The sequence below is a fragment of the Lampris incognitus genome, chromosome 18 (assembly GCF_029633865.1).
Source record: "Lampris incognitus isolate fLamInc1 chromosome 18, fLamInc1.hap2, whole genome shotgun sequence".
NCBI lineage: Eukaryota > Metazoa > Chordata > Actinopteri > Lampriformes > Lampridae > Lampris > Lampris incognitus.
In genome coordinates this window covers 38,036,951-38,051,502 of record NC_079228.1, presented here as the reverse complement: position 1 = coordinate 38,051,502, position 14,552 = coordinate 38,036,951, and the positions used below count along the sequence as shown (strand labels likewise).

The window sequence follows — 14,552 nt, the reverse complement described above, 5'->3', positions numbered from 1 at the left end:
CCTGACTACTACCATTTGTCTCTCTCTTCCAGGTATTAAAGGTCACTGTGTTTCCTCACTTTTTGAGTCTATGCTTATTATTCATTGCTATTATTAATAATAACAATAATAATAATGAGGAGTACAAGTCATGTGTTTGAGCCAATGGTATAGATTCAAACACACACACACACACACACACCGATTTGACGGTCAGCCGCTTGCCGTCAGACACTATGGGGGTGGTGCCGTTGGTCCAGGAGAACTTCAGGAAGGAACCTTTGGCAGTGCAAGTCAGAACCACAGTGCTGTTGAACTCCACCGCTTCCGGGACGTCAGACTTGATGACCACATCAGATACCGGCTCTGCAGACAGAGAAGACGGAGAGGGGACGGTCATTTGCGTGACACATTGGTTTTGCATGATTGGAACCTGACGCGTCATACTGGAGCTGTGGGCACTTCCATTTCCTGTTGAGCTCATCTGAGAGCGAGGTACTAGCCAACACTGCAAAGGACACAATATACCAGACTAAATACTGTCTGGGATTTCCATTATCGTATTGTAACCGGTTATTTTGTTGCCCGGTGCGAGATTCGATACGGGGTGTACTGCACCACAAGGCCACGTCACTAACCGCTCGGCTAAAGGGTCAGACCCGTTAGCTAGGGGCTAACGTGTCTTATTAGTAGTTTACATATATATAATGACACATCTTCAATATCGGCATTCCCTGGTCTTATAGGTAGGCTTCCTGAAGGGTCGCCCCCCCCCCCCGCCACAACACAAACCACAGCGCAGGAAGCTGCCGTCACTCCCAGATTGATTGACAGGTGTCGTCATACAAGCACTAAGAGTAAATAACGACTAAATCTGGGTTTCTGATGTTTTCTGACGCTGTGAAAAGGTTTGTTCGCGTCACTAATGGTTGTAAAGATCGGAGGGAAACAGACCCACAGTTTCTATTACGATCGGCCGAGAAAGACACGATGATTATTTTCCATCTAGAACTTTCCAACACGTCAGTTATGGAAAGTAAAATACATGCCGCAGCTTGACACGGCCACATACGTCACGGACCGGGCGAACAAGGCCGTCAGTTTGGCGGTTTTGGGTTTTCAAAGTTTAACAACATTGTGGAGGGGGGGGGACAAAAAAGCTCCTAAAATTGCATTTGTTCGCATTCAAAAGAGTTTTAGATCAATTACACACGGGAAAAAAAAGCTACGATAAGCTCTACCTACCACGAGCGGTCAAAATGACGGCGCGTAATTTGCGCGTCATCGTGCGCGTCATGTCCCTATTTATGACGCGCGTTTGTCGCGTCATTTCCTTCGTGAAGTTCGTTGCTCCGTCCTAGGAACACACTAGCGCCCTCCGGTGGAGAGAAACAGTCTAAACTTGATTTCTGTTCATTTCCAACATGTCCGGTTACAGACGCACCATGACGACCACCGAGGCGCTGCAGTGTTTACAGGCGTTGGGCAGCGGCCATTTTAAATGGTTTGAAAAATAGTATTAAAGTTGTTAAAATGTTAATTTTGGCGTCAGATAGTTTCTTAAAAGCCATATTAACACATGTAATGCGTTGATATATCAGCTGGGTATTTATCGTGACAGAATATAGAGTTTAAAAACCGTGGCGGTCATTTTGACGGCCCGTGGTCGTTCTGGTAGTTTTTAAGTTCCGGTCGTTTTTATTTTTTTATTTTCAGTTCTTTTTTTACATTTCATGTTTTATAGGCCTTGTGACGTTTGTTAGATTAGCAATATGTGTTGTTTTGTTTTTCAGGTAATATTTTCACTTTTTCATGTTTGCTGTTCAAAGTTGGACCATGTCTCTCTGAAGTCTAAATGGTTTAAAAATAGTATTAAAGTTGTTAAAATGTTCATTTTGGTGTCAGTCGTTTCCTAACAGACATGCTAACATATGCAATGCATTAATATGTCAACTGGGTATTTATCTTGTATAATGTTTGATATTTGTTTTTATTTATACAGTTTTTATTTTTGGATGTTTTTATTTTTTACTCCTATTTGATCTTACTCTTCATTTTGCCTTGTCTGCTTTTATCTTTTTTGAAGCACTTTGTAACATTGTTTAAGAAAAGTGCTATATTAACAAAATTATTATTATTATTATTATTACTATTATTAACAGAATATAGTTTAAAACCTGGCGGTCATTTTGACCGCCCATGGTCGTTTAAGGTAGGAGTGAAATCCTGGTCGTTCTAGAGTTAAAAGCGGCGTTACAGTAAAGCGAGACCATTTTCTGAACTTATTCCACTGTTTCAGTTAAATGAACAATGGACGTCACTCCCTGCTTGCTCATCATATCCACGTTGCTAATAATCATTTACCTTCATTTACTGCTGTGTTACTATATCATGAACGAACCAACAGTCATCCACACAGCAACACATATGCACGTAGTCAGTCAGAAATATAGTGACGTCACCCAGCAGCTTATATCCAGGTTAAAGGTCAATCCCAGACAGAGGCTGTGTAGTTTCTGTGTTTTTGTTTTGTACTTTAGCCACATCTTCTACATCATGTGACCACCAACAGTGAGAGGTGAGGTGACGGAGGTTGATGTGCGAGGAACCTGCGAGGCTGAAGGCCGGAGTCCGTCTGAGTCTACCGCAAAGCCGCATCCCTCCTCTCAAACCAACATTTAAATGAGGCGAATCAAGATAGTCAATAAATTACAGACTGCTCGACCTGCAGTACCGGTTCTCGTAATCCAACAGTCCATCTCTGAATGGGTTCTTTCTTCTGTTTTTTTTTTTTATCGACGATGAGGCAACAGAAGGTGTGTTGGGGCGATGTAGGGAATGAAAGGAGTGGTAACCTGTTCTGGCTGTGAATACACGCCAGACCGGAGAGCTTATGTACATTTCAGGTTCAAGGTGTCAGCCAAAGGACCGGTAACAAGAGGGAAGGAGACAATGAATGGACGGTGGAGCGTGCAAGATATAATAGCATTCCGTATTCACCTCCATCTATTTGCTCTCCTTGTGCAATAATCTATGCAACAGGACCTGTGCAACGTTGTTGACTTTGCTTCTGTGCACCACGGCGCGTACGTGCTGCAAGCCTCCCCCTACCAGATCTAATCCCGCTGATTCACTGCTGTTACAACACGCACACCGCTCAAAGCTAAAGCTACACTACCTCATATTCTTACTTTTTATGTTTTATCATATTCGGCTTTGCATATCTTCCAGTGTGGGAAGATATGGCGGCGCGAATTCTCGTGTGCAGCGGCCTCGCCCAATACCGGTGTGGGAAGATGGCGGCGAGAATGTAGCGAATTCAGGGGGGGGGGGGGCAGCCGGGAACCGCCACAGCTGGGATGCGAACCCAGGTCTCCCGCACCCTGGGCGGCGACGTTAACTAGTCGACTAAAGGGTCCGACCCGTTAGCCAACCGGCTAGCAAGTCCGCTCCTTCATGGTCGTTACAGTACGTTTGCGGCGGCGTACTGTCCATGCAGCGTCTTTGTCCACGTCCGCCTCTAAGTTTGTGTCTTCGTTTGATGGCTGGGAGAGCTTGGCCTGCTGCGTCCTGTGGGCCCAGGGACCCCGGCCCTGTCTGGAGCTGCACCCGAGGAGGACACACCGAGGGCGGTCTGACAGGATGCGGAAGCGGGGCAGGCTAAGCTAACTGCTAGGCCATGCAGACCGGTAGTTCCGATAACACCGAGGGCGGTCTGGCGGCGGCCTCGCCTGGCCTCGACTGTGTTCTTAGTGTCGTCGTGTGGGGTGCGGGGAGGTGTGTGCGTCGGAGGTGTCTGGCTGGGAGAGCTGGCGTTGGATCGGCTGGGGGAGCCCGGTCTGCTGCTGCCTGGAGCTGCGCCCGAGGGCCCGAGGGCGGCGGAAGCGGGACAGGCTAGGCTAACTGCTAGCCCATGCAGTCCTATTGATTGATTGATTGATGTATGTGTTGGATATATGAGTTTTTGTAGGGGTTTTTTTTTGTTGGTAGTTTGGATGTGTCTTTGTGTTTGCGTTGCACTGCTGGGTGCTGCTGGGGGGGGGGGGGGGGGATTATGCTTCGTTTCATTTCATGTGTGCAAGTGCATGAAATGAAAGGACAAATAAATGTTTCCGATTCCTGACTCGCCTTGCAGCTCTCTCTCTCTCTCTCTCTCTCTCACCGTGCACTTGTCTCGTCTTGCTGTGTGCACACGTCACATGTGTGCGTGTGTGAGAACCACACACCGAGTCCCTTCCTGCTGTGTGATCGGTCCGTGCCAATAAAAGTGAATGCCTGTTGGAGGGAAGACCGACGTGGGTGGAGGATCAGCTCGACCCCAGCAGCATTCTCCATGTTCGTGTGCGGAAGACTTTCGGCAGAGCTGGGGCGTGTTTGTATTTTATTTATTTCTTTATTTATTTATTTATTTATTTTTGTTAAACTGGCCCTACAGTTAAACCAAAAACAAAAACAACAACCCCACAGCCGGGTGCTCGTTGAAGTAACACTTGAGGTAGTGTTGGTAGAGGATCAGTGAGCACACTGGGTTATAGAACTCAGGTGTAATCGTGGCTCAGTAGGCAGACGTAATAACCACACTTGGTAGTGGTGTAACCATAACAACGGCCCGGGTAGTACATAACACCTAGTGTAGTTCCGGTGGGTATACATGGCGTTAGATCACTACACTCATAAGTCCCCCCAACACACACAAATGGGGACCCCCTCGCCGCCTACATGCCGAACCTTAACCCTAAAGCCGAGTCCTAACGTTCCGGCAGCCATGCTGGTCTTGGCAGGGGATTCGTAGTGATTTATTTTGATGTCTTGAATCTTTTGTGTCCTTGTAGTTCGTGTAGTTTTTGGATGTGTGTTTTTGTCTTTGTGTTGCACCGCTGTGGGAAACGGCGTGTCGTTACGTTTCACGTGCGCGCGGAATGTTTGGACAAATGTTCCCGATCCCTACAATAGACCCTATCCCTCACCGGGACCCACGACATGTCCTCACAAGGCAGGTGGCTTCTGGTTTTCCTATCCTAATGACGACATTTGTTCCCCATTGGGATAGAAAAACAAGCACACACGCGCGCACACACACACACACGCGCGCACACGCACACACACACACGCACACACACACGCCCACACACAAACAGGAGGGCCGTCTCCTAAGAACGGTTTGCAGGAGCCACACCCTGAATAGCAAAGTAATGAGCGGGCTCAAACCTTTTACAACCTCCTGCATCCTCCCACACCTTCTACTGCCGCCACCGTTTCCTCACACGTTAGAACAAAATAGAGCAGGACAAACTAGAACAGGACAAAATAGAACAGGACAAACTAGAAGAGGACAAACTAGAAGAGGACAAAATAGAACAGGACAAACTAGAACAGGACAAACTAGAACAGAACAAACTAGAAGAGGACAAAATAGAACAGAATAAACTAGAACAGGACAAAATAGAACAGAACAAACTAGAACAGGACAAAATAGAAGAGGAAACACTAGAACAGGACAAACTAGAAGAGGACAAACTAGAAGAGGACAAAATAGAACAGGACAAAATAGAACAGGACAAACTAGAACAGGACAAAATAGAACAGGACAAACTAGAACAGGACGAACTAGAACAGAACAAACTAGAAGAGGACAAAATAGAACAGAAAAAACTAGAAGAGGACAAAATAGAACAGAACAAACTAGAAGAGGACAAACTAGAACAGGACAAAATAGAAGAGGAAACACTAGAACAGGACAAACTAGAAGAGGACAAAATAGAACAGGACAAAATAGAAGAGGACAAACTAGAAGAGGACAAAATAGAACAGAATAAACTAGAACAGGACAAACTAGAAGAGGACAAAATAGAACAGGACCAAATAGAACAGGACAAACTAGAAGAGGACAAACTAGAAGAGGACAAAATAGAACAGGACAAACTAGAACAGGACAAACTAGAAGAGGACAAAATAGAACAGGACAAAATAGAACAGGACAAACTAGAACAGAACAAACTAGAAAGGACAAAATAGAACAGAATAAACTAGAACAGGACAAACTAGAACAGAACAAAAGAGCAGAGGACAAACTAGAACAGAACAAACTAGAAGGGACAAAATAGAACGGAATAAACTAGAACAGGACAAACTAGAACAGAACAAACTAGAAGAGGACAAAATAGAACAGAATAAACTAGAACAGGACAAACTAGAACAGGACAAACTAGAAAAGAACAAAAGAGCAGAGGACAAACTAGAACAGAACAAACTAGAAGAGGACAAAATAGAACAGAATAAACTAGAACAGGACAAACTAGAACAGAACAAAAGAGCAGAGGACAGGACTGCTTCGTTTGTCCAGAGCTTCATGTGCAGTAGCTAGTGAGAAGCTAACAACCAAAGTAAGCTTATGGTATAATAATAAATCATACTTATAATTATTATATGAAACTACAAGTATTTTAGCAAATTATATTTGTATGCTAAATTACATTTACCAATATTAATATACTTCACTGATACTATTGTGTCATACTATGGTAGTATTAAATTGTACTTAGTTATTACCCAGAACTCGAAGTGTGGTCTCCCCGGTCTTGGTTGCGCCCTTCATGTTGACCATGGAGACGGAATAATCTCCGCTGTCGGTGGCTTTCAGAGGACCCAGAATCAAAACCCCCGTGGTGTTGTTCACCCGCACCCGTCCTTCATATCCATCCCCAAACGTCATCCCTCCGGGGGCCACCGTCACCACCGGCACCAGGTCCGTCCCTCCGTTAAAAGTCCAGGAGATGGTCAGGAACTTATCCGTGGCCTCCACGATTGTGTGGAAAGTGACGTTTTTCCCCAAGACAGCGTCCACGGGTCCGTCTGGCAGGGCGTCCTGGCCCGCACAGCGTCCTGCACAAAACAGCCCGGCTGCCGTTAGAGAGCTTCTGACCCAGCTGAGGCCAGCCAGACGCTTCCCGAGAGGAAGCTATAACACCCAGTGTGCACACTGTACCCCACACTGTACCCCACATTGTACCCCACACTGTACACACACTGTACCCACACTGTACCTACAAATCCCTTATTTTAGTCTAAAATACAAATGTGCAACACATTTCACTCACTACTGTATATCTGAACAGGCTGTATACTGTACATAATCACCTACTATATACATACATATGGACAAATGTATGTATATAATATATAAACATAAAAAGACGTTACTATATATATATATATATATATATAAAGAATATATAGAGAGAGATAGACAGACAGACAGATAGATAGATAGATAGATAGATAGATAGATAGATAGATAGATAGATAGATAGATAGATAGATAGATAGATAGATAGATAGATAGATAGATAGATAGATAGATAGATAGATAGATAGATAGATAGACAGTAACGTCTTTTTTTCCTGTTTAATATCTATCTCAGCACTCTTCACTTCTTGGCTGTATTCGTTTCCTGTTTACAGCTCACGGAGACGGTTTCACTGTACGGAGTCTCTCCTGGTATATATTCCTGAAGATGGCTGTGTTGTTATTCTGTGCATTATTATTATTATTATTATTATTAAGTACATTGACGGCCACTGGAGTCAAATACCTTGGATGTGCAAAAATACTCGGCTGCTGTAATAGTGTGCAGCACAGACCCCCCCACCTGTCATTTAGTGTATAAAAAGCTGCTCTAAGTGGGTGCACCACCTGCACAACCGGAGACACAAATGATGCGCGGTCAAACGAAACGTGCAGCACGCGCATGTAGTATCGTGGGCTACGTAGGTCGACATGGTGTCGTCTATGCACGCGCATACACGAAGCACGTCCACTTGTTTCGTTTTCGCTGATTTTTTTTGCATCATTCACCGTCAGTTTAACGTTAAACAGGTGTGCAAAGTAACCAGTGCGCGCACGCGACACTGCGGGGGTGACACGGGGGGGTCTGACGCTGCAAACTGGCTCACGCGCAAGGGCAAGTTTTAATGATCAAACTGTTTTTTAAAAAAAAAAAAACTTAAGAGAACATAAAAGCGAATAGCCCCCCCCCGCCCCTCCGCCCCCCCCCCCTGTAAAGCGGCGACTCTTCTTACCCACTGCGGAAAGGAACAACAGGAGCGACTTCAGCTTCAGCAGTTTCATCCCGGACGGTTCGAGTCAACGAGGAAGGGGAGAATGGGTCTCTACCTGCGGAACACACGAGTCAATCAGCACAGGACACGCCCAGCCAAGGTGTGAGAGCCCGCCTCACACTCACACGCACGCACACACGCGCGCACGCATGCGCACTGGGTGGATGAGCGTGTTTTTGAAGGCATCGCTCACATTCCTGCAAAATACCTGCGGTCGGTTGGCCCGCAGTGGGTTGAGGGGTCGCCCGTCACCGTCACCGTCTAATTCCTGGTCTGTGCGTGGGGGGCTGGGGGGGGTGTTGTTTTAACCAATGAAAACGACTTCACGCGCGTCGTTTGCTAAATCTCACATTATGCCACGTTTATTTAGGTCTGTGCAGAGAATCCAGAGCGACAAGCCGAAACAGCGACGATTTACTCACTCTCTCACGGAACACTGTGGGAAGGTTAAAGGGGCGCGCAGTTAGTGACAGGCCACCTGGTTCGGCGGGTTTCTGCTGCCACCTAGCGGACGGCTGGACGCGGCGCAGGGAGGAAGCGGCGCACACGTCCAACTAGTTCAGGGATCACAGTACGGTTTGTTATTACTGTGCATAGAGGGAGGAGGACTATTCTGAGTATTGATATTGTTGTGGTGGTGGGGGGGCACATCCTTATAAAGCCTCAAGAGTCATGCTAATGGTTTTCGAGTCTGTGGCCAGACTGTTGACCAAAGGGCGAAATCCCGAACAAATTCCACAGACTCAACCTGCTGTTATCCATGTCGATTTGAAGAGAAAACGTTAAAGGAGGAAACAAAACTACCTTTGGCCCACGTGTACCTCAGTGCGTCATTTTTGGCTTCCTCTTCATTTCAGTGTACAACTATTATTTGTACAGTACAGTACAACATGTTTAGTACAGTACAGTACAACATGTATAGTACAGTATACACAACATGTATAGTACAGTATGTACAACATGTACAGTACAGTACAACATGTATAGTACAGTATATACAACATGTATAGTACAGTATGTACAACATGTACAGTACAGTACAACATGTATAGTACAGTACAACATGTATATTACAGTATATACAACATGTATAGTACAGTATGTACAACATGTACAGTACAGTACAACATGTATAGTACAGTATATACAACATGTACAGTACAGTATATACAACATGTACAGCACAGTATATACAACATGTACAGTACAGTATATACAACATGTACAGCACAGTATATACAACATGTACAGTACAGTATATACAACATGTACAGCACAGTATATACAACATGTACTGTACAGTATATACAACATGTACAGTACAGTATGTACAAAATGGTTGGACTTATGTGTTAAGTGTTCATTTGAATGACAGCCCGCAGAAAGAAACTGTTTTCATATCCGGTCGCTTTGGCGTACGGTGCTCTGTAGCGCCTCCCAGTGGGGAGGACTGGGAACAGGTTAGGACCAGGGTCCGATGGGTCTGCAGTGACTTTGCCTGCCTGTTTCCTGAGTCTGGAGGTGTATAAGTCCTGAACGGAGGGCAGGATGGTACCAATGATTGTCTCTGCAGACTTAACTGTCTGTCCCTGTCCTGTTTGGTGGCCGAACCAGACCGGACAGTGATGGATGTGCAGAGGACAGACTGGATTATTGTAGCGTAGAACTGAATCAGCAGTTCCTGAGGCAGGCTGAACTTCTTGAGCCGGTGGAGAAAGTACATCCTCTTCTATAATCATAATTTATCATAATCATATTGCGTCTGAATGCAGTTTCTGTCTCTAACGTCTAATGACACAGAAATACTGTTTCTAGAAGACTCTACAAGACTCATATTGACATTATGGATGAGAAAAAAAAAGTTTCTCAGAACAGAACACTACAAAATAATGCAAAAATACCCAAATCCAGTGTCCGCCGAGACCACGTGGTCGTGAAAATGCAAACGCAACATCACTTTTCTGCTCGCTTTAATTTACTTTTTCAAGCACATTTGAACGTGTTCCCTCCCTCCCTCTTCCTTATTGTCCCTCAAAATACAGACAGAGACAGAGAGACAGAGAGACGGAGACGGACAGACTGCAGAGAGAGGCAGAAATAGAGAGAGAGCGAGAGAATTGAATCTGAAAAAAGGTCTTTATTGAACAGGAAAACGAAATGTAACAATGACACGTCTTTTGACAATATTAACAAAGTCACTCCTTTACATTAATACGTCCAAAACAGAGTTCATCGTCCATCACAGAACCCCGGGACAACTCAGAGAGACAGAGAGACAGAGAGAGAGTGAGACCAATTGCCCTTTATGGCAGTGTAGTGTGGGGTCCAATTACAAATCCAGAATTTAGCAACTGGGACAAACATCCAATTGAGACCCTGCATGCGGAGTTCTGTCAGAGCCTCTTACACGTCCAGAGGAAAACAACAATGTACAATGAGGCCAGTATGCATTACTGATCAAAATACAGGAAAGAGCAATCAAATCCCGGCAACATTTGAAAAACAGTGACCCCCCCCCCCACTCACGCCATTACAAAGCCCTGCAATACCAAGAGTGGAGCAAAACCAGTCCCCTCACTCAACTGATCCTGAAGCTCAGTTCACTATCAAACACGAACACTTCACAGCCTCAGGACCAGAACACCGGAGTCCATCAAATTATAACTCAACAAAAACTAAATGATATTACTTATTGGGACACGCAAACTAAAAACCAACATAAAATGCAATGCGATCTGGCCCTAAAAAGACAGTACACCGTGGCCGAATATCTGCACACGGTGACTGATACCAAACTGACAACCACCTGGACGGAGTACAGACTCCGTGAGCATGGCCAGGCCATAGGAAAAGGCCGACACAGACAAACATGGCTGCCGGCAGAAGAGATGCTGTGCTCACACTGGGACATGGGAGAGGTGGAGACAGAGCTGCACTTCACCCCCACCTGCCCTGAGTAGAACCACATTAGAAATCATTACTACCTAAACACTGAACACAGGAGAAGGAGACAAGCTAGCCGTCCTACTGGGAGAGGAGAAGACAAACTAGCCATCCAACTGGGAGAGGAGAAGACAAACTAGCCATCCTACTGGGAGAGAAGACAAGCTAGCCATCCTACTGGGAGAGGAAACGACAAACTAGCCAACCTACTGGGAGAGGAGAGGACAAACTAGCCATCCTACTGGGAGAAGACAAGACAAACTAGCCATCCTACTGGGAGAAGACAAGACAAACTAGCCATCCTACTGGGGGAGGAGAAGAGAAACTAGCCATCCTACTGGGAGAGGAGAAGACACACAGCCATCCTACTGTGAGAGGAGAAGACAAGCTAGCCATCCTACTGGGAGAGGAGAAGACAAACTAGCCATCCTACTGGGAGAGAAGACAAGCTAGCCATCCTACTGGGAGAGGAGAAGACACACAGCCATCCTACTGTGAGAGGAGAAGACAAGCTAGCCATCCTACTGGGAGAGGAGAAGACAAACTAGCCATCCTACTGGGAGAGGAGAAGACAAGCTAGCCATACTACTGGGAGAGGAGAAGACAAACTAGCCATCCTACTGGGAGAGGAAACGACAAACTAGCCATCCTACTGGGAGAGGAGAAGACAAACTTGCCATCCTGCTGGGAGAGGAGAAGACACACAGCCATCCTACTGGGAGAGGAGAAGACAAGCTAGCCATACTACTGGGAGAGGAGAAGACAAAATAGCCATCCTACTGGGAGAGGAGAAGACAAACTAGCCATCCTACTGGGAGAGAAGACAAGCTAGCCATCCTACTGGGAGAGGAAACGACAAACTAGCCATCCTACTGGGAGAGGAGAAGACAAACTAGCCATCCTACTGGGAGAGGAGAGGACAACCTAGCCATCCTACTGAGAGAGGAGAGGACATACTAGCCATCCTACTGGGAGAAGACAAGACAAACTAGCCATCCTACTGGGAGAGGAGAGGACAAACTAGACATCCTACTGGGAGAGGAGAAGAAAAACTAGCCATCCTACTGGGAGAGAAGACAAGCTAGCCATCCTACTGGGAGAGGAAACGACAAACTAGCCATCCTACTGGGAGAGGAGAAGACAAACTAGCCATCCTACTGGGAGAGGAGAGGACAACCTAGCCATCCTACTGAGAGAGGAGAGGACATACTAGCCATCCTACTGGGAGAAGACAAGACAAACTAGCCATCCTACTGGGAGAGGAGAGGACAAACTAGACATCCTACTGGGAGAGGAGAAGACAAACTAGCCATCCTACTGGGAGAGGAGAGGACAAACTAGCCATCCTACTGGGAGAGGAGAAGACAAACTAGCCATCCTACAGGGAGAGGAGAAGACAAACTAGCCATTCTAATGGGAGAGGAGAAGACAAACTAGCCATCCTACTGGGAGAAGACAAGACAAACTAGCCATCCTACTGGGAGACGAGAGGACAAACTAGCCATCCTACTGGGAGAGGAGAGGACAAACTAGCCATCCTACTGGGAGAAGACAAGACAAACTAGCCATCCTACTGGGAGAGGAGAAGACAAACTAGCCATCCTACTGGGAGAAGACAAGACAAACTAGCCATCCTACTGGGAGAAGACAAGACAAACTAGCCATCCTACTGGGGGAGGAGAAGAGAAACTAGCCATCCTACTGGGAGAGGAGAGGAAAAACTAGACATCCTACTGGGAGAGGAGAAGACAAACTAGCCATCCTACTGGGAGAAGACAAGACAAACTAGCCATCCTACTGGGAGAAGACAAGACAAACTAGCCATCCTACTGGGAGAGGAGAAGACAAACTAGCCATCCTACTGGGAGAGGAGAGGACAAACTAGCCATCCTACTGGGAGAGGAGAGGACAAACTAGCCATTCTACTGGGAGAGGAGAGGACAAACTAGCCATCCTACTGGGAGAAGACATGACAAACTAGCCATCCTACTGGGAGAGGAGAGGACAAACTAGCCATCCTACTGGGAGAAGACAAGACAAACTAGCCATCCTACTGGCAGAAGACAAGACAAACTAGCCATCCTACTGTGAGAAGACAAGACAAACTAGCCATCCTACTGGCAGAAGACAAGACAAACTAGCCATCCTACTGGGAGAGGACAGGACAAACTAGGCATCCTACTGAGAGAAGACAAGACAAACTAGCCACCCTACTGGGAGAAGACAAGACAAACTAGCCATCCTACTGGGAGAGGAGAGGACAAACTAGCCATCCTACTGGGAGAGGAGAGGACAAACTAGCCATCATACTAGGAGAAGACAAGACAAACTAGCCATCCTACTGGCAGAAGACAAGCCAAACTAGCCATCCTATTGGGAGAGGAGAGGACAAACTAGCCATCCTACTGGAGAAGACAAGACAAAATAGCCATCCTACTGGGGGAGGAGAGGACAAACTAGCCATCCTACTGGGAGAAGACATGACAAACTAGCCACCCTACTCGGAGAGGAGAGGACAAGCTGCAACACAGCAGCCAAATATATTGTTTCATGTCAGGGACAGTGAGTGAGCACCCCGTCCACACACACACACACACACACAGGTTTCTTCCTTTTCTATTTTTTTCTTCCCTTCTTTGTCCTTCAAGTTCAATTAACGTTGCACTACTAAACGTATTGTTAAATAGTTTGTTTGTTTGTTTGTTTTTAACAGTACAGCAACTTTTCTTCTCTGACAGTTTGTACGTCATGACGTGTACTGTCCTGTTTTGTAGCACCTGGGCCTTCTGCCGTATTGTTTTGGATTTAGCGGCGAGGACCATCTCGTCCCCCTGTGATGGATGGCTGATGACTTGCGCGATGACTGAAGTGAGGAAGAGTTGCGCAGCATCATCATCAACCCACTCTCTCGTCCGAGACCACCTACTACCAGTGGCAAGACCAGCAAGACGACTGGCAGCGGAGACGGATGCAGATTTTTCCTCGGGGTTTCTTCCGAAGCCCTTCCCGCAGACGAGGACACGCGCGAGGCAGCGGAGGTTTAAATCAGGGTCTTCCTGGAGGAGCCGCCCGGCGGGCCAACGAGCCTCGCCCACCCGGCCGGGCCTTTGGCATGCTGCGCAACGCAATACGGTCATGCAATGAAGCCCTGCTGAACTCGACTCAACTCAACTCAGCTCAGCTCAGCTCAACTCAACTCAACTCAACTCAACTCAACTCAACTCAACTCAGCTCAGCTCAGCTCAGCTCAGCTCAACTCAACTCAACTCAACTCAACTCAACTCAACTCAACTCAACTCAACTCAACTCAACTCAACTCAACTCAGCTCAGCTCAGCTCAGCTTAACTCAACTCAACTCAACTCAACTCAACTCAGCTCAGCTCAGCTCAGCTCAGCTCAACTCAGCTCAGAGACAGACTGAGAGAGAGAGAGAGAGAGAGACAGAGACAGAGAGAGAGAGAGAGAGAGGGAGAGAGACAGAGAGCGTGAGAGAGCGAGAGAGAGAGATAGG

At 46.4% G+C, this 14,552-nt stretch overlaps 1 protein-coding gene across 1 annotated transcript in view; it reads right to left on the bottom strand.

Moving 5' to 3' along the window:
• si:ch211-264f5.6 (carcinoembryonic antigen-related cell adhesion molecule 20) overlaps positions 1-14,552 on the bottom strand; it is a 65,537-nt gene that overhangs the window by 44,164 nt on the left and 6,821 nt on the right. Inside the window, exons 2-4 of the mRNA XM_056298204.1 lie at positions 8,059-8,152; positions 6,529-6,861; positions 182-345 (exon numbers count right to left, since the gene is read on the bottom strand). Coding sequence (XP_056154179.1) covers positions 182-345; positions 6,529-6,861; positions 8,059-8,107 — 546 coding nt within the window. The 5' untranslated portion in view covers positions 8,108-8,152. The remainder of the gene's footprint in view (positions 1-181; positions 346-6,528; positions 6,862-8,058; positions 8,153-14,552) is intronic.